The 25,000-nt window shown below is 35.4% G+C and overlaps 1 protein-coding gene across 1 annotated transcript in view; it reads right to left on the reverse strand.

Moving 5' to 3' along the window:
* Nucleotides 1-1,909: 1,909 nt before the first annotated feature.
* Nucleotides 1,910-25,000, reverse strand: part of LOC129742210 (sodium/hydrogen exchanger 3) — a 24,170-nt gene continuing 1,079 nt past the window's right edge. Inside the window, exons 2-9 of the mRNA XM_055734082.1 lie at nt 18,826-19,089; nt 18,206-18,399; nt 8,981-9,101; nt 2,916-3,054; nt 2,617-2,834; nt 2,448-2,531; nt 2,139-2,347; nt 1,910-2,059 (exon numbers count right to left, since the gene is read on the reverse strand). Of these exons, the coding sequence (XP_055590057.1) occupies nt 1,925-2,059; nt 2,139-2,347; nt 2,448-2,531; nt 2,617-2,834; nt 2,916-3,054; nt 8,981-9,101; nt 18,206-18,399; nt 18,826-19,089 (1,364 nt within the window). The 3' untranslated portion in view covers nt 1,910-1,924. The remainder of the gene's footprint in view (nt 2,060-2,138; nt 2,348-2,447; nt 2,532-2,616; nt 2,835-2,915; nt 3,055-8,980; nt 9,102-18,205; nt 18,400-18,825; nt 19,090-25,000) is intronic.

The following is a 25,000-nucleotide window of genomic DNA, read 5'->3' on the forward strand; positions in this document are numbered from 1 at the left end:
ATAATATTTTGGTTGTGATTTTAATGGCGTTGACGTTTGTGAGAAAAAAAAGCCTTCCGCCATAAATTGGGCATTGTTATCTTTTTAAATTGATGTTTTTCGGTGATTGTCGAGTTAAATAATAACAATTCTTTTACGTTTCGGTCTACTGGATAATTTCAGCCATCTTCAGAAAAACTATATTTAGATAAAAATATAAAAAACTTAAAATTAACACACTTTATGTCTTAGATAAAATTACTCCACTTTTTTGCACTTACAAATTCTATCGCCGTGTGCTTCCGTAACGGCTGTCATATTTGATTTGAATACAAACTTTTAACCGCTTCTAACAGCTGGTGTCCAGCATTCACCTTGGCCTTATTGTGACTTCGAAACCAATCAACACAATCAAAACTTGCCTATTTACCAAAACCAAAGACCAAATACCAAAATTCAAACAAACAAATGTGGTTTACTCGATTACATGTGAATGCGGGAAAGAATACTGTAACCAAACATCACAAACTCTGGAAAAACGGATTAAAAACCACAAAACAAGCCTCAAACAAAGCGCCAGAGCCACAGGACTAACACAACATGCCCTAGAACAAAATCATAAGTTTAACTTCATATATTTTAAAAAGAGTTGATCAAGAAGGAAAAAGAAAAACAGCTGAAACATTATAAATTAAACTTAAGGGGGGGGTAGGGTCTAACGGGTATAAAAAAACACCATTTTCACGATTTTTTTCTAGAGCTATCGTTCAAACAAATGAATTCAAATTTTTTGCATTATACAAAGCATTGTTAAAAGAACATTTAGTAATTTTTTCGTAGAAAAATATTGAAAAATGAGCCGGTGAAGGAGCATTTTCGAGGATGCCTTTTAGAAAACAGGATTTGCGGTGGACACTGTATCTCAGCACAGAATCATCTGAAGTCAAAAAATCAGAGCAAAATATTTTTAATAGATGTTTTTCTGGACCCCAACGTTTTTATTTAACTTAAAAATATTTTTATGAAATTTTTGTGACTGTTTGAAGTAAAAACTACGATTTTTCACTTAAAAATCCGCCATTTATCACCTGTAAAATCTCCCCAAAGTAAAAAAATCAAAAAAGAAAAACGTTGGGGTCTGGTATTTTATATGTAGAAAATATGTTCCAAATTTGAAAAGAATCGGATAAGTAGTTTTCAAATGACGATGTCCACGGACTTTAAAAATGTGCTTTCGAGAAAAACGCGTTTGAAGTTTTTGCTCTTGCTTTCTTGCAGTGTTAGATAGGAGGAGATAAAGGCCTATAACTTCTACAGTTTTGCTTCAATTGACTTGAAAATTTGACACAACATTCTTGAAATGTTTTACAATAAGAAAATAAAAAAATAAAAAAATCGATTTTTTGAAAGTGTTAGACCCTACCCCCCCCTTAAGAAAAATATATAGCTCAATTAAAAAAAAAAAAAAACTATGAGAGTCGCTTCAATTCAAAACCAAAACGACTAATTCAAACACGACGACCTCAAACACGAGGATCCTAGCCAACATCACAACGACGCCGACACCGACGCCGAGACTGTTAAAAGTTTGGATTCAAATTAAATAGACAGCCGTAACGGAAGCACACAGCGCTACAATTGTAAGTGCAAAAAAGTGGAGTGATTTTATTTAAATAAGACATAAAGTGTGTTAATTTAAAGTTTTTTTTTTATATTTTTATCTAAATACAGTTTTTTTTAAGGTGGCTGAAATTATCCAGTAAGCCGAAACGTAAAAGAATTGTTATTATTTGACTCGACAATCACCGAAAAATATCAATTTAAAAAGATAACAACAACTCGCGGTGACCTAAATTCGTAAACAGTAAATTGGATATTATGATAAAAACTTCAAACGCAAGTTTAAGCTAACATTTTGAAAAAAAAAAACAAGAATGTAGAATAATCAACTTACCTGTAAATTCTTTATCAGATATGGACGAATGAATCTATTGTCGAATCTCTTGAACTTATCCCTAATGTTATAATTGCCCGTTTTGCCGACAATATCCTCGATGCCGGCCATCATGTGATCCATAAACTAGAATAGAGGGAAAGGTAGGTAGCATTGTAATTAGTGAGCTGTTGAAACCGAAATTATCGGCAATCTTCTGCCTCACCCTCTCGTGGATCCGCTCGTTCATCGTGGGCTTCCGCTTGTTGGCCCGTTTCACATTCAGGACCCGAACCAGCGGCTTGATGGTGATGCCCTGCAGGAAGACCGTAAAGTAGATGACCGCGATTGTGGTCGTCACAAACATCGGCTGCAGCGGAATGTGTTCCGGCGAGACTAGCAACACTAAGGCGAATGCCACCGCACCACGAAGGCCTGTTTTTGGTCGCGGTTGTTTGATTGGAAGAAGGACGAAAACAGAGAAAATTAGAGAATTGCGAAATGCGGGGAGTGGCCAACTTCTGGGAAAACGCACCTCCATAAGACATAACAAATTGATCTACTTTAGATAATTTATGTATCCTAAATCGATTCGCTAACGCTGATAATACTAAAACTCCTGGAAAGAGAGAGAAAACGGATAACGTTGTTCAGTGATTCAGTTCTCTTTCAGTGGAATAGTTCAAAAATAAATTCCAGCTCACCTAATATCCTAAAAACGGAACAGAACACTATTGTCAGCAGTACGAACCAGGTGTTCCAGATGTGCTCGTTGTTGACGGTCGCCACGCCCAGGAACATGAAGATGATCGTTTCCGACGACGAGGACAACATCTTGAGTGCGTACTTGATGGTGGTGTGCGATTTGTGCGACACATTCTGCTCCACGTAGTTCTTCATCGTGATACCGCAGAATGTGATGCTGTCAGGAGAAATTTTAAGGAAAACATTAGAATTTTTGAAAGGTCCCTATAATTTTTTCTCGTCTCTAGGAAATACTTACGCTAGAATACCGCTCATGTGGAATATTTCGGCATTCAAATACGCCAGATAGGCCATCACGAAGATGAAGATCGGTTCAATGACCCGCACGTGGTCGGTGAACCGCGTCACAAGTCCGGTCAGGAAGCCCCAGATTACACCTGTTGGTGGAATAAAAAAAAGAATTAAAAGATAAGTTCACAGGTAAAATATTTAACAATAGGGCTTTTGCTACACACATATACAAGAGGACTGTTGAGCACACATTAAAGGTTTTTATATGCGGTAAAAGCTTATTTCAGCTAAAATGTGGTTTTTACTAGAATGCGCCTTTTCTCAAAAATAGCTCCAACGAGTATATTTCAAGTCACAATCGTTGAAACATATCTTGTACCCAAATACTTTTCCATGGTAATTGATTCCATTTGCTGGCACACAAAATTGTATTGGGCCACCCCCCTTTCTCTTTTCTTTGTATCTACTTACTGGAAGGGGGGGTGGTGTCACAAATAATCGTAGAACCATACCAACATAATTTCCCATGTCAATTTTGAACCATTTGTGAGATAAATTCTCGGATTATGCTAAAAATGGTATGGAAGGCCTCTTCCTTTCCTTCCTATATTTTTTTGTATAGGGCCGTTCAGATACCACGTGGACAGAAAAATGAGATTTTTGACCCCCTCCTCTCCCCCCGTGGACAAGCGCACAGTGGTTCAAAATCAAAAAAAAGTGGGAAAAAATCATTAAAAAGCTATTTTGTTAAAGATTATAGACGAAAAGTTGGGAAAAATAATAAATTAGCTTTTTTTCAAAATTTGTTATTTTTTTCAATAATTGCTAAAACGGGGTTTGAGCTTTACACTGGGAAATTGAATATTTTTCAATTAATCATGAATATTTTTGTTAAAATTAAGTATGGGCTCTCAAATTCCTGTAGGTTGGTTGGACAAATATTAAAACTGATGTTTTAAGGTGAATTTGCATATGTATCGAAGCAAATGATGCTTGGTTTACTCTGTCTAAATACTTTAAAATTTGCATTTTTAAACCAAACAGCGTTCCACTCAATGATATCGTATCCAAAATATAGCAAAAACTAGCAGCTGATTTTAAGATATGTTTTTGATGAGACTTCCACCTATCCAACGGTGTATAATTTACCACGGCGATCGGCAGCGCAAGCTTTATTTTTGCTTCCGAAAAATAAATAGGGTAAATCGAAAATTTTTTATCATCTAATTTTGGGTTTTCAATCAAGTGAAACTTTATTAGTTCATGATATTAAGGAACTTTTTTGTCTCCAAACTGTGAATAAGATTATAATACATTACTTCGGTATAAACATATATAAATTTTTAAAGATTCATATGCGTTTTTAAGTTGTTTTGGGCTGAGAATAAAAAATCCTATTTTTAATAAATATGTTAAAGTTGTCGTTCATGTTTGTTTCATAGAAGGTGTATAAAAGGTCCTAAAAAATATCTGAATACATCATAACGTTCCTAAAATATTGGAGATTCGATTCCAATACAAAAATTTTTGTTGTTGCTGACTTGAAAAATGGGCTTTTTTCCGGCTTTTTGGGGATTTGAACCACTGTGAAGCGTGGACATATGGCAAACCCCTATCCTCCTCCCCGGATATTTACGTGGACAGATTTGAAATGTTTTTTTTTTCTAAATCTACTTTGACAGTTAAAAAACACTACTTTTTTGCATTAAAAAAAAAAACAAATTAGCGTTTATAAAATTATTTTTAAAATTTTAAATTTCTTACTTATCATATTTATCATTTGCTTTCAAGTGGTTACTAACTGTTCAAACTTAAACTGGAAAGATTTGCAATTTTAAGATTTTCATTTGAACATCTTAATATTTTTTCATCTTTAGAAAATATAAAAATATTTCTTGGACTCAAACACATTTTTGAGGCCAATATTGGTTTCATTTGCTCGATACGTTCTCGAGTCAAAATTTTTGTATAAAAGCTCCCCTTCTTTCTTTATATCTCCCCGCTGAAAGTAAGAGTGGGCTTAACAATTTATCATAAAAACATTTCTCGTATTCAAATAGTCTCACATGTCAAATTTTGCCATTTGCTTATCAGCTCTCCAGATATATTGAAAATAGTAAACCCCCCCCCCCTTACCACCCCTTTTCCATTCACCCATTTGAACGAGTAAGGGGGGGCCAAATATTCATAGAAGCATTTATCGTATCCAAATATCCTTTAATGCCAAATTTGGTGTCATTTGCTAGATTAGATCTTGAGTTATGTAAAATATTGTGAGAGAGCTCCCTTCCCCCGTCTTATCTCCACGCTAGAAAAAAAAGAAAGAATATTCCTCGAACCGAATTACACCCCTATGCCAAATTTTGCTCTTTTTGCATGATCAGTTCTCGAGTTATAAAGACTCGTTACTTTTGCTTGATAGACCCCTTTCCCCTTCCAGTGAAAGGGAGGGGTTCCAAAGATAGACAGACAAACAGACAGAATATTCGCTAAACCATCAATGCTGAAATTTGAAGACGCTTCAAATTGGCATCGAGTATAAACTCAACTAAGTTTCAAGGCCTAGAAACAGTTTTAGAAGTTTTCCGAAAGCTGTGGTCAATTTGAAGTTGTAAGAGATCGATATCAAGACTCGGAAATTTGTCAGGCATGTATCAGGAAGCAACTGGAGATTAAGATTTTGGAAATGACTTGGCCGATGATGATTTTTTTTAAATATTGTGTGTCCGCTATGGTGCTGGAATTCCTCAGACGCAGCTTTTTTAGATGTGATAACTGTTGCCGAAACCGGTAAAACGGGAATTTTTGGAACAGTTGCCCAAAGTCTGGAAATATATGATGTTTACATGCATTGGAAAATAAATCCTGGCTGGAGGTGCCTCAAATGCAGTGCAGGGTTCTCGAATTGTGGGAGTTTTTAGCTGCCCGAAGTGTGGTAATTTTTTTTTCATCCAGTAGAGTGTAGAGCCTGACTGAAGAAGAAATAATAAAAGAGAAAGGATCGAGAGTTCTATTTTTTCAAAAATGGACTTGAGACAGAGAGAGAGGGAAATTAAACCTGTCTTAAGGTTTAATTTAGAAATTTGCTGTCAAAAACTTTTAGTGCTTTAGTACCGCGCCTTGACATGTGAAATGTCAGTCGCGAACCGTGTAGTCAAAGTAAAAACAAAGATTCGGAAATGGCGGAATAAAAATTCGGAAATTTAAACGAGGGTTAGATACTACAATCAAAATAGGAGGTAGCTTGGGACAACAGCACGACATATAGCCCATTGAGCAACAAAACGTAGTGAGAGGAAGATTGAACTTTAGCCGACATTGTATTGAATTGCTAACTAGGGGTGTTTAATGTTGAATCCTGATTCTGGATGCTTCCCTTCGAAACCGGATGTCAGATTCTGAATCTGGATCCTGACGCTTATTCTAGATACTTCATATAATTTCTTGTCTTAATTCGGATCTTGGATTCGAGATTCCAAGATACAACTCCTGATACTGAATCAAATTCTGATTACAGATCCCGAATTTTCATCACGATCACGGATTTTTATCCCGGTTCTAATTCCGGCTTTTGATTTTGGATATCTATACTAACACTGTATCTTGGTCAGGGACCCTGATCCTAATCTTGATTGTGATCCAAATCCTGATCCTGATCCCAGATTCAGCAAATGGAATCCTGATACTTACAGGATGACAAAAAAGTCCTGTCACACTTTTTTTGGGGTCGCCTGTAACCTGTACGTTGCATTTCTCTGGTGCCATCTAAATGTCAAATGAAAGTGCTAACTTTCCTGCCCACAGTGGCAGAGTTTCGTGCAGTTTATGTACATTAAATTGTGAGTGGCAGAGTTGAGAGTAGCTATTATCGCTGAATATGTGAGAGGGTACAAATCCGGACACATATTCAACATACTCAAACACATAAAACCGCTCGTAATTAACCGGAAATTCGTGTACCAGACCATAAATCGATACCTAGAGACCAAAGACACCGAGGACAAGACACGATCTGGACGACCAAGGTCTGTGAGAACTCCAAGGTTGAAAAAGATTATACGAGATCGGACGTGCGCGCCGCGCTGCATTTTTTTTCAAATGGGGTTCCCTGCTAAATATGGAAATCTCTTTAAGCTATATATGTCTTTGTCCGCTTCTAAGATTTTGTGACAAAAACGAAACAGTAGGTAGGTATCTATATATAGGTTCTATATTTTAGAAAGAATAAGATCAATTTGTTGTTCGACCGGGAATAATTTTGAGGTTATGTATTGGCTTTTCGGTCTTATCAGGTCAATTATAACACTTTTTATATGTGTTTCATCCAACGTTTCGAATTATATTAATTCTATATCAAGGAATCGGACATTTGTGTTATTGTCCAAAGCAGATGCACTCCTGCAGCGTTCATCAATCGTAGGGATTTTAGGTGCCCAATATTCTGGTATCGGCCAGGGCGTCGGCGCCTACTCCGTCGTTTTGGAACACGTCCGTGGCAAAAAAAAAATTTTTTTTTTTTTGCCACGGACGTGTTCCAAAATACATACATAACCTCAGAAAGAATAAGAAAAAAACTGAATTCAACTTAAATAGTTGTAGAATAAGATTTTAATGCTGATTTTCATACGGGTTCAATATCAACATCGAGATCCGGCTCCGAAATAAGATTTCGTTAAACAGATTTCGGGATTAGATCCAGGATCATGATTAAAATCAGAGTTTTGGATAAGGATTCCATATGAACATCAGGTTTTTTTTTGTGATGCAACACTCTGGTGCTTAGGTTGAATTAGGATGAAAAATACCTTATCAGAACCCGTGATTAAAAATCCGGTACTCCGATTCAGGACTCAAGATCCAAATTTAGGATCGGATTCAGGATCAAAGTCCAGAATTCGGGATGAGGATTTTAGATTCATGATTCTGGATTAGTATCAAATAGCCACGTTTTAACATCAGGATATTTATTCGAGATAGGTAGTAGGATTCAAGATTTTGGGATCGATATTCGCGAACAGGGTCGAGGATTGGCGTCCCGATCTAGGATAACATTACTAGATCTGCAATTATCCAAGATCAGGTCCGGGATCCAGGATCAGGATTCAAGTCCAGAATACGTATAAAGGAAATTAGGGCACAGCACTGTTTGGTTAGGCTTTTGATCAAGAATTATAAGGTGGGATAATAATCTGGGTCAACAATTGAGAATCCGAGATTCGGATTTGAATCCGGACCCTGCATCAGCGATCAGGGTCTTGATCAAAATTTGAGATCAGGGTTCGAGATTCAAGATCAGGTTCAGGACCAGGACGCAGGATTCAGGATCGAGTTCAAGGTTCAATATCAGAGATCTGGATCAGAATCGGATAGTGGAATCAAAGCACATGATCCAGGTTCAGGATCAAAATAAGATTAAGAATTCACAATCGGCAAAGATCCATTATCATGTTAGGGGTTCAGAACTTCAGATCAGAATCCAAGTTTCATTTGCTAAAATCAGGATCTGAACGTGTGATCCAATGTCAGCATTAAGTATACATTTTCCGAAATTGGAATAAGCTTGGTTTCTAGATCAGAGTCCAGAATGGAGATGAGGATCAAAATCTGGAGTTACGATCCACGTTAAGCATCGGAATCCGCGTTCATGGTCCTGGTGAAGATCGTGATGCAGAATAAGGATCCGGAATAGAGATAAACGATATTTGAAATAAGATCATGGTTCAGAATCCGGATCTAAGATCATGATCCGAGATAATGATTCAAGATCAGGGTCCAGTATCAAGCTCAGGATTCGGGTTCCGCCTACGAAATTAGAAACGGTATCGTGATCAAGTATCGAAAAGCAGATTCAAGGTCTAGGATCAGGATCATAATCAGAATTAGTTTGCTAGAATAGAGTTTGGCATATTTTTGAAATTTATGCAACTCGCACTCGAACAAAAAAATCAAATTAGTAGGTCATCACCGTCATACAAGTCCCATATGGCAGTGTTCGTCAAAACGTGTGTTTAATAAGAGATGCTGACTTAATTTACTTAATGAATGAATTTCCCAACACAAGCCCCCACTTACCAATGATTGTGCCACCAACGGCTACGACGAAGAAGGATCCAACACCGGACACGATATCCACCGGGATGATATTGCTGGGGCCTATTTCGTTGTATGACTCGAACATGTGATACATGACGACCTGTGGAATGGAAGGGAAGAAAAGGGGAAAATTTACAATCATTACAACTTGCGCTCAATATGGTGTAACCGCAAAGTTCATCCAGTAGTAAATCGCAAAAGTCCTCCAGGCAGGTGCCGGGTAAGCTAATTGTGGAATAAATTGCACTATGTGTGACTCTTTTAGGGCACACATAAGGTTCAAGTTATTTCGAAACAAGTGGATCTCAACTAAAATTTATTTAGTTTATTCTATTTTGGAACTACAAATTCGTAAATTCTTCCGAAAGCGACTTCATATATATTGAAAATTTATCGTATGACTTTAGGACTACAAAATTTAAAAACATGAACATCTCTGTCTCAAAATTAGGCTAAAGAGAACATCTCTTTTGAAGTCAGGTAATCCAGCACTGGGTTATCAGGTTTCTGTCTTCGCTGGCTTCCCCCGCCCCAGTCGAAAGTGCTATCCATTTGGCACTAAACCCGCCAAACAACAACAAACTGCTCTTCCAGCTGGTCGGTAATAAAATAGGCGCCTACGACTGAGTGGGTTAACAACAAAATCATCGACAACAACGTAGGTACATATGTATGAAGATACGAAAACAGCGAAACCCGAAACTGTCAGGCGGCAAACGGCTAAACAGCCATCAGGTGGAATGGATCTAAGCTCAGAGAGGTGAATAGTTTTACAAATTAAGCCATTATATGCCATTCATGCGTTCATAATTGAGTAGCATGTGACGATAAAGTAAAGTGATCTGTTTTGTGGGAGCAGAGCGCATATAACGGTGTTCATGATGGGGATGATAGAAATTACGATGGGGATGGGAATTGGGATGACGTTGATGTCCCCGAGGGAGAAAACTAAATAGATCTAGGCCATACATATTCAACAACTTCGAGATAAACGAGTGAATGTGACAGCTGTGACGCATTGGGATAGTAAACAAGGAGAAAATTCATTATAGTACCGAAAAATTCTGATTTGTAAAAAAATTTAAAGATTATTCTTAGTCTTCGTATTCACATCCAGTATAAGTTTTGATGCTTTATCTAAAATAACGCTAAAGTTTCAGAAATCATGATTTCGCTCTCAGCTCTGTCTGTGATTTAGAAAATAGAATATTGAGGGAAAATATTTAATTTTGTGCAAAATTCGAAAATCATGTTTCTAATCCCCAAGAAACTACAGTAGTTTTTCGATTTTATCACTATTCGATTTTATCAATACTCGCCAAATTCACGCTCGATTTTATCACGGTTATGGTTTCGATTTTATCACGCTTTTTTAGAAATCATTCAGAAACCATTTTTAGGACCTTAATTTTCGTTCAAAAGCCTAGAGCGTTTTTGTTCATGGTATTTTTCATGGTTTATGTTATGGTATAGGTATTTAATAATATGAAAATGCCATTGAACAGCTTACTTTAGCTGTATAGTGTTTAAAATCATCATTTGGATTTTAAAATCACTAGTAATAATCGTCATAAGTATTTTGATGTCACACTAATTCTAGTGTTTTTATTTGTGCTTGGTTAGCAGCTCAAAAACAGTAAACTTTTTTGGTTATGCGAACCATATAAAGATGTGGGTGAATTTACGCTTTTTTGACAAGAGATAAGTGTCTCTGAGTTCTTTTTTAAATTTGTTTATTTGAAAGGTTGGCGTGCGCAATCCTGATGGGACAGCTTTAAGTAATGTCTGAATGGATAATTTTAGAAGATCAAAATGAAATTCTGCTAGCTTTGCCTTAAAATATGTTAAAAAGACTAAGATTTCTGTTTTTCTACACATGAAAAACAAAGGATTATCTGCCCATAAATCAAAATTCGAGAAACACACATTAAAAGTTCAAGTTAGGCAAATTTCAAAATATTTTTTGAAAAGGTAAACTTTTTAGTTAATCAAAGGTGTGAAGATTAAAATATTAAAAATTTTGAAATATGCAAAAGAAATTTTTTTGGGGCATTTTTATTTGAACTCTTTTTCAAAATCGACATAAGAGACAACGACTGTTAAATTTCCATAAAAACTTAATAATTCACGTTAATTAGATATAGACTATCAAATTGATATTCTATATGGTTTTATTTCAAGAAAAAATCTTAAAATTGCTATAGAGAAGAAAAATTTGATCTGAAATCGATACTTTGTGCTTAGAAATCTTTGACAATTACATCTTATGTTCTAAATTTATTGATACAAAACGTTTCCACTACTGAAAACATTATAAATTATTGATTAAAGACAATAAAAATTCCTTTTTCCACTTTAATTTTAAGTTTCGCCTAATTCACGGTTTCGCCATATTCACGGTGAAATTTTTTTTGACCGTGATAAAATCGAGAAACTACTGTATTTTATTTTAAACTTATTTAAAAAGTCTGATTTGGGCTCAACATTACTGAACTTATAAAAGACCCCAATTGGAAGATTGTGTGTCTCAGATAAAATTTCACATCCGATTTTTCAACATTTTTATTTTGAACTGGTAGGTAGTCTAACGGATTTAAAATTCATTCCCAAAATTTAATTGCAAACATTTGTTAACTACTATTCTGATTTTTTTAAATAATGTTAGTACTCGGAATTTCTTACTTAGTGATAATTACTTAAAAACGAACACACATATATACACACATACCGTTCTAAATTCTATAGAATGTAAAGCTGACATTTCAACTTTCAAGTTTGATAACTTTTGACTTTGATGATATTTTTTGATGATTTCAAATTTTCTACATAAGAAAGATAATTTATATATAACAAATTTTTTCTACGAAAATCTGACTTTTCAGACTTTTACTCACCATTCGATCATTAGAAATTAAGCAACACCTTTTAAAGACATTTTGCAGAAGGATTCTTGAAAAAAACTAACATTTGTGATGTTTCAATGTGTTCAGTTAAAAAAACGATTAAAAACATAGAATTATTCATGTTTAGAGATTCATTCAAAGAAATTCGCAATTCAACTATGGCAATATTTTATGATGAAAATAATTTGAAAATGGTCAATTTTCAAATGATATGCTAAATTCAGGATAAATACTTCAATAGAGGATAATTTCTAAATAAAAGTCCCTTAAAGTCAAACTTCGGTTAATCAGTTGGAAAAGCTTACATATATTCGAATTTCAAAGACTGAAAATGGTTTGGAAAATTTATAGAGTAACTCAGTAGGGCAAATTTTTCTAATTTCAGTAACTTCAGCATTTTTTTGATTTTTTTTAAGTTGATTTTCGGAAAAAGGGTATAGAATAGGGTGTCTGTGTGGCAGCGGCTTAAAGAATACTGCCACTGGGATACTGGTCCATGTCGTACGAGGCGACTTATCCAGTACCTCCCAGATACGTTTATCTCATATTTCTGTCTATAGGAAATCAATGAGGTTGTATCTGGGAGGGGGAGAAAATGGGTGAATTATCTATTTTCTCTCGGGGAGGATATGCCAATAGTGCATATTGCCAAACATGCATTTGCACAAGCTGTATTCTTCCATATTTATTTTCTTGTTTTGCCAATTTGGAAAATGATCTATTATTTAACAAATATCTTTGCTTTCTTGGTAATTCTTTCAATAAAATCTCTACACATGTGATTCTTAAATGTAAATCTCTTTTATGTTCACATCGCTTACAGCCTAATGGAATTTTCTTTATTTTTTTTGGCAATCTGTTAAGATTGGCTAAGTTGAAAATGTATAAAAATTTGATCTACCTACATAAATTACATCAGTAATATTTGTGACATCAAATAAATTATTCAAATTTGTCCTTGTTTTAACACTAGTGTCCAGTGCCTTCTATCTTCAGTTTGATAACACCCTCTTGTGGAAGTTAATGGCCTTTCAGAAATAGATATTTAATTTTAAAAAAAAACCAAACTGGCATTTCAATCATGCAAGCCGTACAAATGTCGTTTTCAAGTAACAAATGTTCAAAAAAAAAAAATTTTTTTTTTTCGCTATGGTAGCCGGAAAGCTTTCAAATTTATTGTTGTATCTAGTTGGAAGTCAAAACTAATATCGCATGTCGACAGTTATTCCTGTTTCACCAAATATTTGTAACTTATCTTGTATTGACACATGTGACAAGTTCACTTTAGCTTCAGAATGGTTAAATGTATGGCTTAAAAAAAGTTGTCCTCTCATTTCATTTTCTGATGTTTCGTTATCATACGCCAGTCCTGGTTCTGGAATTTACTGCAGTAGTTTCGTGCAATTGCATGTGCTTTCGTAAATATTGCTTAAATTAAAAATAATGTTTAAAACTACACTTCACTGTACAGATAGCCAAAGGGCTTTTAAATCGCTTCCCACGTCCAGTTTATAAATACATCGCAAGGTAATAAAAAAAGACTTGCTGTCACATCGGATTGCTATGTATCAAAATTCACCTACTTATGCATTTCAAAGCTGCATTTTAAATTTCACTTTAAAGAAACTCATAGTAGCTATCTGACCAGAGCACTAACTGGTCTGTAAAAAAAAATACAAACTTTGTATAATGAATCTCCTGTTTGGTTTTACTATGATTCCGAGGTAGTAGGTACTACCTATATTTTCCTTACACCTAGTGTGTGATTTCCCCTTTTTTTAACTGACTACATTTCATTGGTATGTCTGAATTTAAGTAAGAAAGTTATAAAGAAAAAAAATCATTTCAAATGCAATTTTATGAAGTGCAAATGCTTGAAATCCCTATGTGGATAGGCTAAATGCCAACTTAAATCAAAATTTTATTTTTATAAGTGCTCACTGTAGCATCCAGGTCGGAGCATTCTCTGATCAGTGTAAAATCAAATTTCCTCAAATAATTCATGATTCTTAAGATTCTTTCAAACTTATATGTAACTGTCTCTCGTTCGCTTTATAACTTTTCTGTACTATGCCTATCATGTAATAATTGAATCTAATTCTAAGAATTTAAACTAAAGTAACATTTTGTCACTCTCTACCCCATAAGAGCTTTAACGCTTAAAAATCCCTATGTGGATAGGCTTTATGCCATACTTTGTCAAGAATTCCCATGTGGATAGGCTACATGCCATGTTTAATACATTGAATTTATTTTCTTATCCTTTTTATAGGTTTTCAGATTTCTCAGGTATATGATGAAATTTGCAAAAAAAAGGCTAGGCACAATTTTCCCGTTTGTTTGGATAACGTGCCGCTTTTAAGCCTAACCCTTTTCTGATACCTGATACCTGAAGTTGATTTTCGGAAAAAGGGTATAGAATAGAACGTGGGAAGGGTGTTTAATCAAACGCAAATTTCTTTAATTATCGAAAATTTCATTTCAGATTCCCGGTTTTTTTTTATTTCAATTATATCCGGCGTGTATCTATGTTACCAAAATCCGAAATGTTTATAATCAAGTATCTAGAGTAATTTAAGTAAACTAGATTCCGCAAATTACATGTTTATAAAATTCCTAATAACTAATAAAAAGGCCTAAAGTAGCAGCGATATACCTTTGAACTTAATTTGAATATAATGAAAATGAGAGATGTTTTTCTCTATTCCATCTTTTCGTACTGCAAATGTTCTTCTAAAAAGTGACTGTTACTTATTCAAATTTTGACAAAACTGAGAAAAAATTACTCTCTCAAAACTGATGTCAAAACCTCGAAAACTAACCCAGGTTCAGAAATTCAGCTACAGATTTTAAAAATTTTTTCACTTATGAATAGTTATTTTTTTTTAATACTGCATTTTATTCTGGTACCTTATAACTAAAATCGAAATTGTATTTGTGTTTTCAAATTTCGAATTATGCTTCCAGTTTAGGATTCGTGATTTTCGGTTCGAATCATCATTAAAAATTGTAATGAAAAGCTGTGTTGGAAATCGTCGTTAAAATTTGGTTTTTTCATATCCTTCAAAATTTGATTCATGATTTTCGGAACTCATACGCATTTTTTACATTTAGTTAACTTTTTTCCGAATATGAAAAATTATTTAGAGTTTTTATGTCATATTCAGATTCGAAGTTCATGAACTTTATTCTTATGCTAAATTTAAACATAACAAAGCTTCAAAATAGCGATATAGATTCATTATTCGAAATTTTTATTATTAATTTGGATTTACAAAATACACAATTGAAATAAAGAATAATCATTGAAACCCAAAACAGTCGAATTATATTATTATGGATTCATGATTGAGATCGCCGAAACTGATTTCAATTATTGGATCATATTTCTTAATTCAGAAACCGATTTATTGTACATTTCAGAAAACGTTTTGAAATTCCGAAACAGATTGAAAATTCAAATTTTTAATTCGAGTTCGAAATTCAGATGCAGATTCAGCTCGTAAATGAGTTTCATAATCAAAATACTAATTGTGATTCTAGGTTCGATTTGGCCGCCCAAATTTTGTTAAAAAAAAAAGATTTTGTCCGGATACATTCACATTTTATTGGGAAACCAAAAAAAAAATTAAAGTGCATCATAATAATTTTAAATTTTGTCGCCCAAAAATGAAATTTTACAAGCTAGATTTATTAAAATAAACCTTAACGATTTTTTTGAGAGACTGAAATATGATTAAAAATCTGGTTGTGTTTTTCGCCTCATCCCGCATAAATGCAGAAAAATTTTGCAATGTATACAGTAGGGGATACCCTTAACTTGTATTATAATTAAACCTTTTAGAAATATTATTTCACGGGGGCCCTTTGCAGGTTTATTTTGCGTTTTAGTTCCGATTTTCTAGTTTTAACTTTCTTTCCCAGATTTCTATAACGTAAAGCAGTATGATTAAAATAATGTTAAACCAGTCAATTAATTTCCACAAAGGTAATAACGAAAAGTGAAAACGGATGAATTTCATTCATGCTTTAAAATTAGAATCTTGATTTGATTTTTTATAAATTATGAGGTTGTTGTGAGTAACACAATATGATTTTCATATGAAAAATACGTCTTAAATTGTATGGAAATTATATTTTTTGGTTCATGCCTTATATGTATATAGTACCTCGCGTAGCTTTTTATCTAACCGACAGAACTGTTTCAAAAATACTAGTTTTATTGTTCAAAAGTCACCTTGCAAAATATCAAGAAGAATGGTATATCTGAAATGAGAATCACTCTAGTGTAATGCTTTCATCATTCGATACATTTTTGAAAAAATAATGTAGAAATGAAACAAATATAACGGATGGATTAAGAAAAGACATAATTTGAGAAAAATAAGAGATGTTAAAAATCTAGCACTATTTTTGGAATGCTTCGAATGGCTTTAAAAACCTATTTTTGTAACTTTTTTATTTGAAACGGCTCATACCTTGAGACTTTAAGGAGCCAAACTAGTTTTGTAAATATGTTTACAATTGTTTGCTTTTGTCTAGATCGTCACAACAGTAAATAATTAGGAAAATATGAAAATGAAAAGAAAATTCGTTCCAGCGGCGAGGTGGACCTCACATGACCAGAAGATATGTTCGATGTCGTGGTAACCTTGGCTGCCAGCAATATTTATACGATAAAGTACCACGTGCAAGGACTAATGTTTCGACATGAGACGAGAAAATATGCGAATAAAATCTCGACTCAGGTCTAATCTATTAAACCAGAACTTAAGGCTTACCGTTAAAAGATCCCAACTTCAATTCTTAATCGTTCAAATTGATTCAAATATGGTTTTGAATTGTTTTCCATTCAAACGAATAAGTTTTCCGTCAGTTACTTTGAAATATTTGGAATCAACGATTGAATTTTAAATGAATTTATTTAAATTTGTTCCTGAGATTGAATTGCAACGTCTTGTATCTAAATAGATATGTTTACAAAGTAAAACCTGATTCAATCTCAAATTTTCAAACTTCAGATGACATTTTTTTTGTGGTATGAACTCCAAAAATCCAAGTTTCGTAATCCTGTTTATGTTTTAGTAAGTTTTCTTGAAATCCTACAATAGGGTTTCAACGCGGTTTTCCGCAATTTGGCGGTTTATTTTCGAACAGTTTTTTTTTAATTAACACGGTATCCGAGGAAAAATATTCTTAAATCTTTGATGGGAAGTGGTAGGATACAATTTGAATTTTTTGGAACGTTCAAGCAAAGGATTTTGTCGCACGGCTGACTTCTACTTGCTAACACGTTTGACGTCCTGTTCGTAAGAGAGAAAGAATCATTTTGCAACTTAGCAAGATGATTCTTTCGTAGCTGACGTCGGGCTTTTTGACTTGGCTTAAGGGGGGGGGGTTGGGTCTAACGGGTAAAAAAAACACCATTTTCACGATTTTTTTCTAGAGCTATCGTTCAAACAAATGTATTTAAATTTTTTGCATTATACAAAGCATTGTTAAAAGAACATTCAGTATTTTTTTCGTAGAAAAATATTGAAAAATGAGCCGGTGACGGAGCACTTTCGAGGATGCCTTTTAGAAAACAGGATTTGCGGTGGACACTGTATCTCAGCACAGAATCATCTGAAGTCAAAAAATCAGAGCAAAATATTTTTAATAGATGTTTTTCTGGACCCCAACGTTTTTATTTAACTTAAAAATTTTTTTATGAAAATTTTGAGGCTGTTTGAAGTAAAAACTACGATTTTTCACGAAAAAATCCGCCATTTTTTATCTATAAAATCTCCCCAAAGTAAAAAAACAAGTTGGGGTCTGGTATTTTATATGTAGAAAATATGTTCCAAATTTGAAAAGAATCGGATAAGTAGTTTTCAAATGACGATGTCCACGGACTTTAAAAATGTGCTTTCCAGAAAAACGCGTTTGAAGTTTCTGCTCTTGCTTTCTTGCAGTGTTAGATAGGAGGAGATAAAGGCCTGTAATTTCTACAGTTTTGCTTCAATTGACTTGAAAATTTGACACAACATTTTTGAAATGTTTTACAATTAGAAAATAAAAAAATAAAAAAATCGATTTTTTGAAAGTGTTAGACCCTACCCCCCCCCCTTAAAGTAGCGTGCAACATGCAACATGAAGGGATCTCTTTGCACCTCTGATTAAGGTATTTCGGAGGAGAAGTGATTGTAACACCGGTCTACGTCAATTTTATATAATAGAAGAAGATGAACACTACTGTAAATATGTAGTTTTCTTCAAAATATTTAGATATGTTCTTCAAACAACAACAATTCCAACTTACCGTGACGGCATCATTTAGGAGCGACTCGCCAAACACCACAATGTACAGCACCTCGTTGACGTGGATCTCCTCGAACACGGCCAACACAGCCACCGGATCGACGGCCGATATGAGCGACGAAAACAGGAACACGTGCAGGAACGGAAGGTCCACGTTGAAGATACCGGTCAACCCACACGCCCACAATGACACACCTGGATGGAGAATGAAGCACAAAATGCATGCATGTATGGGTGTGAATTGTATGAGATGATCAATTTTGAATTGGAACTATTAGCACAGAGAACAGACGTACAAGCTAGCCCACGAAACTTGTGTAAAAATTCCAACACCCTTTTTGAACTAATTTTTGTTTTTTGGCTACGATTACGCCTTTTCGAAAACTGGGCACTTTAAAATTGATTTGTAACTCTTGAACGGCGCAATAGATGGCACTGTTTGCAGTCAGTTTCTAACGTATTTTTTTGGTAATAGCATTTGAAATTTTACACACTTTTTTGACGGTTTTTTGTTCGAGCTTGTACGTCTGTTTTCTGTGCTATTAGGTAATACTTCCAAACCAAAAGAAAGCCATCTTTCCGTTGAGGACCGTGGCACGCGATAGAATGTCCAACACTTACCGATGGTAGCAATATTGAATATTGTACCGACCACAGCCATCAATAGGATGGTGCCGATGTTGTCGAAAAACATCCGATTCGGCATGAAGTAGCCGGCATCGAGGATGATCGGTGGCAGCATGTAGAAGAAGAAGGTGTTCGGCGTCAGCGGGGACATGTGGAGGTTGATCGCGAACCGCAGCAGGATGCCGATGATGACGCCGACCACGATCAGTAGACAGGACTCCGGAAACATTTTGCTGAGCGTGGGCGTCATGTGGAAACCTGGGGAGGAAATAAGAAAGACAACGAATTGAGGTTAAAAATGTGAACAATTTTAACGGTAAACTTATTTTAGGTTGTTAGGCAGGTTGTAAACTTATACACAAGTACTAGTTATACTAAAAGGTAAAAGCACAGGTATGAAGTATTGATTTAAAACGCGAGAAAAACACACTGAATTGTGCGCTGGAATTCACCAGATGTGCAGCAAAATTCATCAGATGTGCGGCAAAATTCATCAAATGTGCACAAAATTAACCAAGTGTGCGGCAAAATTCATCGAGTGTGCAGAAAATTCACCAGATGTGCGATTCCAACTTTTTGATTTACATTTACATGGGATTCGATGAATACTTCATAGGCCTGGGTAAAAGGTTGAAAATTTGTCTATCGCTGAATTCGAGCACACATCTCTGTTTATTCAAACCATTTTTAAATTTTCAGTAGAAACTGACACTTCTCAATTGTGAATATTTTATATTCTGTCTGACACATCAAATAAAAAAAAAAACAAAATCGAAGTAAATGAATATAAACGCTTTTCAGATTATGCACTAAGGTAAAGATAATTTGGCTGATTTAAATCTCGGAAATTAATCAAATTGACACTAATAACTCAAAATCGTCATATAAGTCTTCAACCGATTCCTACGTAAACGTTACGTTTATTAAATATTTAGAGCTGTACCTATCTTTATGTAGTAAATATTCAGCTAACGACTGAACACTGGAACCTTTTTGATATTTGATGAAACGAATATTCTGTCGAATATTTATGACAATAAAGAGAGCGAAATGTTTGGCTTTTCTCGAATCTTTTCCTTTGAAATATTATTCATTCATTCCGTGGATATTTCTGAAAATGGGGTTTGACTCCCGATGATAATAACAAATTTTGAAAACATCAAAGCATTTCAAGAAGTAGTTCAAACTCAAATACTGTGACTGAATTCAAAGAAATTCAATAAGAGTGTCCATTTTTGCGTTCCCGGGAAATCTGGCGATCTTTTTCCTGGGAATTCTCAGGATCCCGGGAAATATTGAAAATAAAGCTTTTAACATTCTACTGTATAATAAACCTTACCTATATGGTATGTTTAATTTCAGGTAGTAGTATTGCAAAACATTTCTAACTTTTTTAATGCCTCAAAAATAGTATTAGGAATTAGCAATTAGAGTAAGATTTTTCATGATCGATAGAAGTTGGTTAGCTAGACTTCAGATTGTTCATCAAATGTCGTTAATTTTGAGAAAACTATCCTTTTGTTTCAAAATATGTCATTTCTTTACCGATGATTTTGCTACAGTCAACAGTTTGCGAAACTGAAGTACTAAATTATTAGTGTTTAAAAATAGTACATTCACATTTTTTTCGTAGCGTTTCTCTATTGGCATTGTTTGGTTTTATAGATTTTTTGTCGGTTTTTACATTTAAACTAAGTTGTCGAGCGAAAAAATAATTTTTATCAAATTCAATGTTTTAACAAGTTTTCAGAAAGAAAAAAATGTTTAATTTTAAGCTATATATCAAGATAAAACTATCATTTTCCTTGCTCTTTCTGATTTATTTTTTCAATTTTGATGGTTTAGAATTTTTGGTAATTCAGCTTCAGAAATTCCTGGGATTTTTTAGCGTTTCTCAGGATATGGGAATTCCAGATTTTGTTTTATTCCCGGTAATTCCCGGGTAGGACAATGTAGTTAAGATTCTGTTGAAAGTTTACTAAAACATAAGAAAATTAATTTTCAAGCGATTTTTGGCAAACATTTTAAACCTAAGCAACAGAGTGAAAATAAAATTCCCGTACGAAATCAACGGAACACATATTGGTAAATGGGCTTGTGATATAGCTCAGTTGGCAAGTCAGTTGCTTTCTGAGCCGATGTCCGCGAGTTCGAGCCCAAGAGCAAACATCGAACACAGTTGTACCGAATAAGTTTTTTATCAACAATCCGCCAACTGCACCGTTGATAAAGTCGCGAGAGCCATAAAGATGGTAAAACGACTATAATCGGATCAAAAAAAAAACATACTGGTAAATGATGACTTAAAATAAAAATAAAAGGAGGACTTAGTCTAATTACAGAGTTATCAATACACTGAAAACTTTTTTTCAGAAAACATCTCAGAAGTCAAAGTGCTTCGAAAAACGGGTGAAAGCTTTCATTACATCGAAGATAGCGCTATTAGCTCCGTAATTGTTCAATCGAATGGAAAAATACAATCGAAGATCATGGTTTTTAAGTCCACGGAGTCGCACACTTAGAGGAATGACCTCCGGTAGCGTCGATTCGCGATATCAAGAGATCGGCAACGAAAGACGCTCGTGCTGCGTTTCTGCGAGCTCGAAGAGTGTCCATGTATATGAGAGGGAATCGATGTTCATAACTTGGCAAGTCTTTTTGCTAGTTAAACCATATTCCATAATCCAACCATACTCAATGTTACATAATCCGACCGTGCAACATAATATGACCATGCAACATAATCCAACCATGCGACATAACCTAAGCATGCAACATTATCCGACCTGGTGATATAGGGGCTTATTCTGCGACTTCAGTGACGTCTTACGAAATTTGCTTTTTGGTTTTAATTTTCGTTTCGATGAGCTGCTATTTGTCTTTTCTGAAGCATTTTGTGGAGTCAAGACGAAGAAGCGAAATTATGTGAGTCACGTCACTCGAGTCGCAGAATAAGCCCCATAATTTGACCGTGAAACATAATCAGACCATGTGACATAATCGTACCACGCCACATAATATGACCGGGACAATCGGGAAATCGGGCCATGCAACATAATCCGACTATGCAAAACAAACTGACCATGCAACACAACACTGACAATTTAACATAATCGGAACATGCAAAATAATTCGACCATGCGACATAATCGACACAATATCTTTGACCACGCAACATAATCTGACCATGCAACAAAATCTGATCATGCGACATAATCTGATCATGCCATAAAATCAGACCATGCAACGTCCAAGTGACGTTCAATCACAAATCACTTGTAAGAATGTAAGATGCAATAATATCGTGTCATAGACTCTCTGCGCGTGGCGGCGAAGCCTAGCCGCCGAAATCCGCACTGTCGACGAAAATCTTGACTTGGACGCTGGCTGGAGTGAAGACGCTGGCTACGGATCGTCAACAGTGTAGGTCTTTTAACACGGCCCTAGAATCGACGCGGGTTCATTAAGTGAGTAAGTAAATAGACTTTCCGCGCTGGAGCTCATTGCCGCTGGTCGTCTCCGCTGCTGTTGATGTTGCTGCGCTTGATACTGAACAAATCTGTAAGTCAACATCGGTGTAGGATTAAAACTGGTGGGGTCCAAAAGCCGGTCGAAGAGCAGAGAACTATTTTCAGCTTGACGGGCAAACTGAGATTGGTACCAAATCGATTTTTTTCCAGGAATACTAAAAATGATATTTTCATTTTTGGACCAATTCGACTGACGAGCCCTTTCTTTTAAACCTTTCGAAGGCAGGGAAAACCCCATCAAAGCAGGCTTGGTGATGACGTCATTATCCATAATATGATCAGAACTGCCAACTGTTTTTAGAAAAATCCGAAAGATTTTGAAAAAATGTCTTGATAGGTCTGGATTGGAAGTTTAGATGTGACGAGCTTTTTTGGTCGTCAGATCGCAATACTGCAGTGCAGATGCTCATTTCCTGATAATATAATCATACATTTTAACATAGTATCGGCAGTAGGATTGTTCGATCTTCTGGAAAAGATCGATTCAGCTGAATGGTTGAAAAATCGACCCATCTAAAAAATCGAAGCCAAAGGATCGATCTCTGCAAGATCGATCTTTCAAATTTTGTTAAAAAGGGATGCTGCCTGACGACTACTTTGCGATGAAGAAAAAAGCAAAAAACGACAGAAAAGTATGTAAATTTCAGTATATCTAAAATATGTACTAGAATTTATCCCATTAATATGGAATGATTTTATACCAAGGTCCATTGAAAGTATATTAATTTTAATTACACATCACAATATTTTTGTTTGTTTCTTGTTGGACTTTAAACTTTAAACCAGAATTTGCTTATTTTTATGACTTTGTTTGAGTGTTTATGATAAGCTTGCTCTATTGCCCGATCCTACAAAACAAAAAAAAAACGGGTTTATCTGGAAATACCCGGTCCTGTCCGGTTGACCCAATTTTGTCAACAAAAGCCTGGATTTTACGAATCAGAGGTTTCGGGTTTCCCGATTTTTCAGAATTTGTCATTTTTTTGAAAGACCATCCTAATTTTCTAAAACACTTAACTTACCCAGACTTTCGACAATTGGTCTTGTCATGATTTTCAGAAAAAAATATCTTTATTATAATTGAATTTGTTGTTAAAGGATTAGAACATCGATCAAATCTGTAATAAAATATTTTAACCCATTTAAGCGGTGATAAATTTCAGTTCAGATGATACTTTAATGCTGTTTTTTTTATATAAACTGGCTGGCCTTCAGCCAAGATTCTGCTCGCTTCAGTTGCATAAATTAAGACGTCTCAAGTACTTGTACTTCGCCTTTATTTTTGCAATTCAAGCAGAGTCTCATGTTATTTCCATCAGTCTAGTGATATCCTAGAAAATCCTGATGTTTGTGCCTTGCGGTATCCTGATTTTTGACAAAACCTGTAGTATGAACTAACTATTGAATCTTGACTGATTGTAATAATTCAATCATTCGATAAACGTTTGGGTAATCCAAAAAAGTCTTAACCATGGGTGGCCAAGATTTTTACCAAAATCGCCTTATTTTGAAGCTAGTGGACATCAAAATGTATTTTATCATTAGAATTGCGCATCATGGGATGCTGAGGGCCTGTGGGCTGTTTGTGTACAGGGTGACAAAAAAGTCCAGTCACACAGGAAAATCTCAATATTTCAAAGAACAAGAAGAAAATATGAATCTTGCTTTCATAGCTTTATTCAGTATCTCATGAAGATACTTCACAGACGATATCTCGGAATTACACCACCTTTCTCTGATCGAACCAGCTGCTGACGTCTCGGAAAGTCGTCGCAAGCGGCGCGCACGTGCTCCATCGGCATCTCGTTCCAGATTTTCGTTATAACTCGCTTGAATTACTCCAATTTTTTTATTTTTTATTCGTTCAGCTTCGACATTATGTATCCCCACACGAAATAATCCATTGGATTCAGATCCGGAGACGACGGAGGCCATTCATTCTGTTAAATGAAATCGGTCAAGTTTTCCTCACACCACGCCTGAACAACCTTTGCGGTGTGGGATGGGGCGCCATCTTGCTGGAAGCAGTAGTAATCGTCTTCAAACAATAGTTCAGCTTGAGGCAGAACATTGTTCTTCAAAACCGTTTCCAGGTAGTACGCTGCGTTGATTTGACCCCTTTATCGATAAAAATAAGGGGCAGTTTACCTCTCTTGCAAATGGCTCCCCAAATCATCACTGACGTCTTATTTCAGAACCGGGAAACGTTCAGCTTGTCCGCAGGAGCTTGCTGGAGGCTCACACTCCAAACTCGATCATTTTGGCGATTGACTGAATGCTCCAAAACGAACAGCTTCTCGTCTGAAAAAAAAATCTCGTTATCTGTGCGCCAACCGAGCAACTCCCGCGACCGTTGGTATATCTTGTCCTTTGTAGCTTTGGTAACCCCATGAACCACCTGTTTTTGTACGGTGTAAATTTCAAATCCTTGCGCAGAAGCAGGCGGATTGATTGTCGGTTCATTTTAAGGTTCCTGGCCAGTTTCCGTGCAGATTGGGCGGGATTCCGTCGAATCCGGTCTCGTATAATCTTTTTCAGCCTTGGAGTTCTCACAGACCTCGGTCGTCCAGATCGTGCCTTGTCCTCGATGCCTCCGGTCTCCAGGTACCGATTTATGGTCCGGCACACGAATTTCCGGT

Source organism: Uranotaenia lowii, chromosome 2 (assembly GCF_029784155.1).
Source record: "Uranotaenia lowii strain MFRU-FL chromosome 2, ASM2978415v1, whole genome shotgun sequence".
NCBI classification, from domain to species: Eukaryota; Metazoa; Arthropoda; class Insecta; order Diptera; family Culicidae; genus Uranotaenia; species Uranotaenia lowii.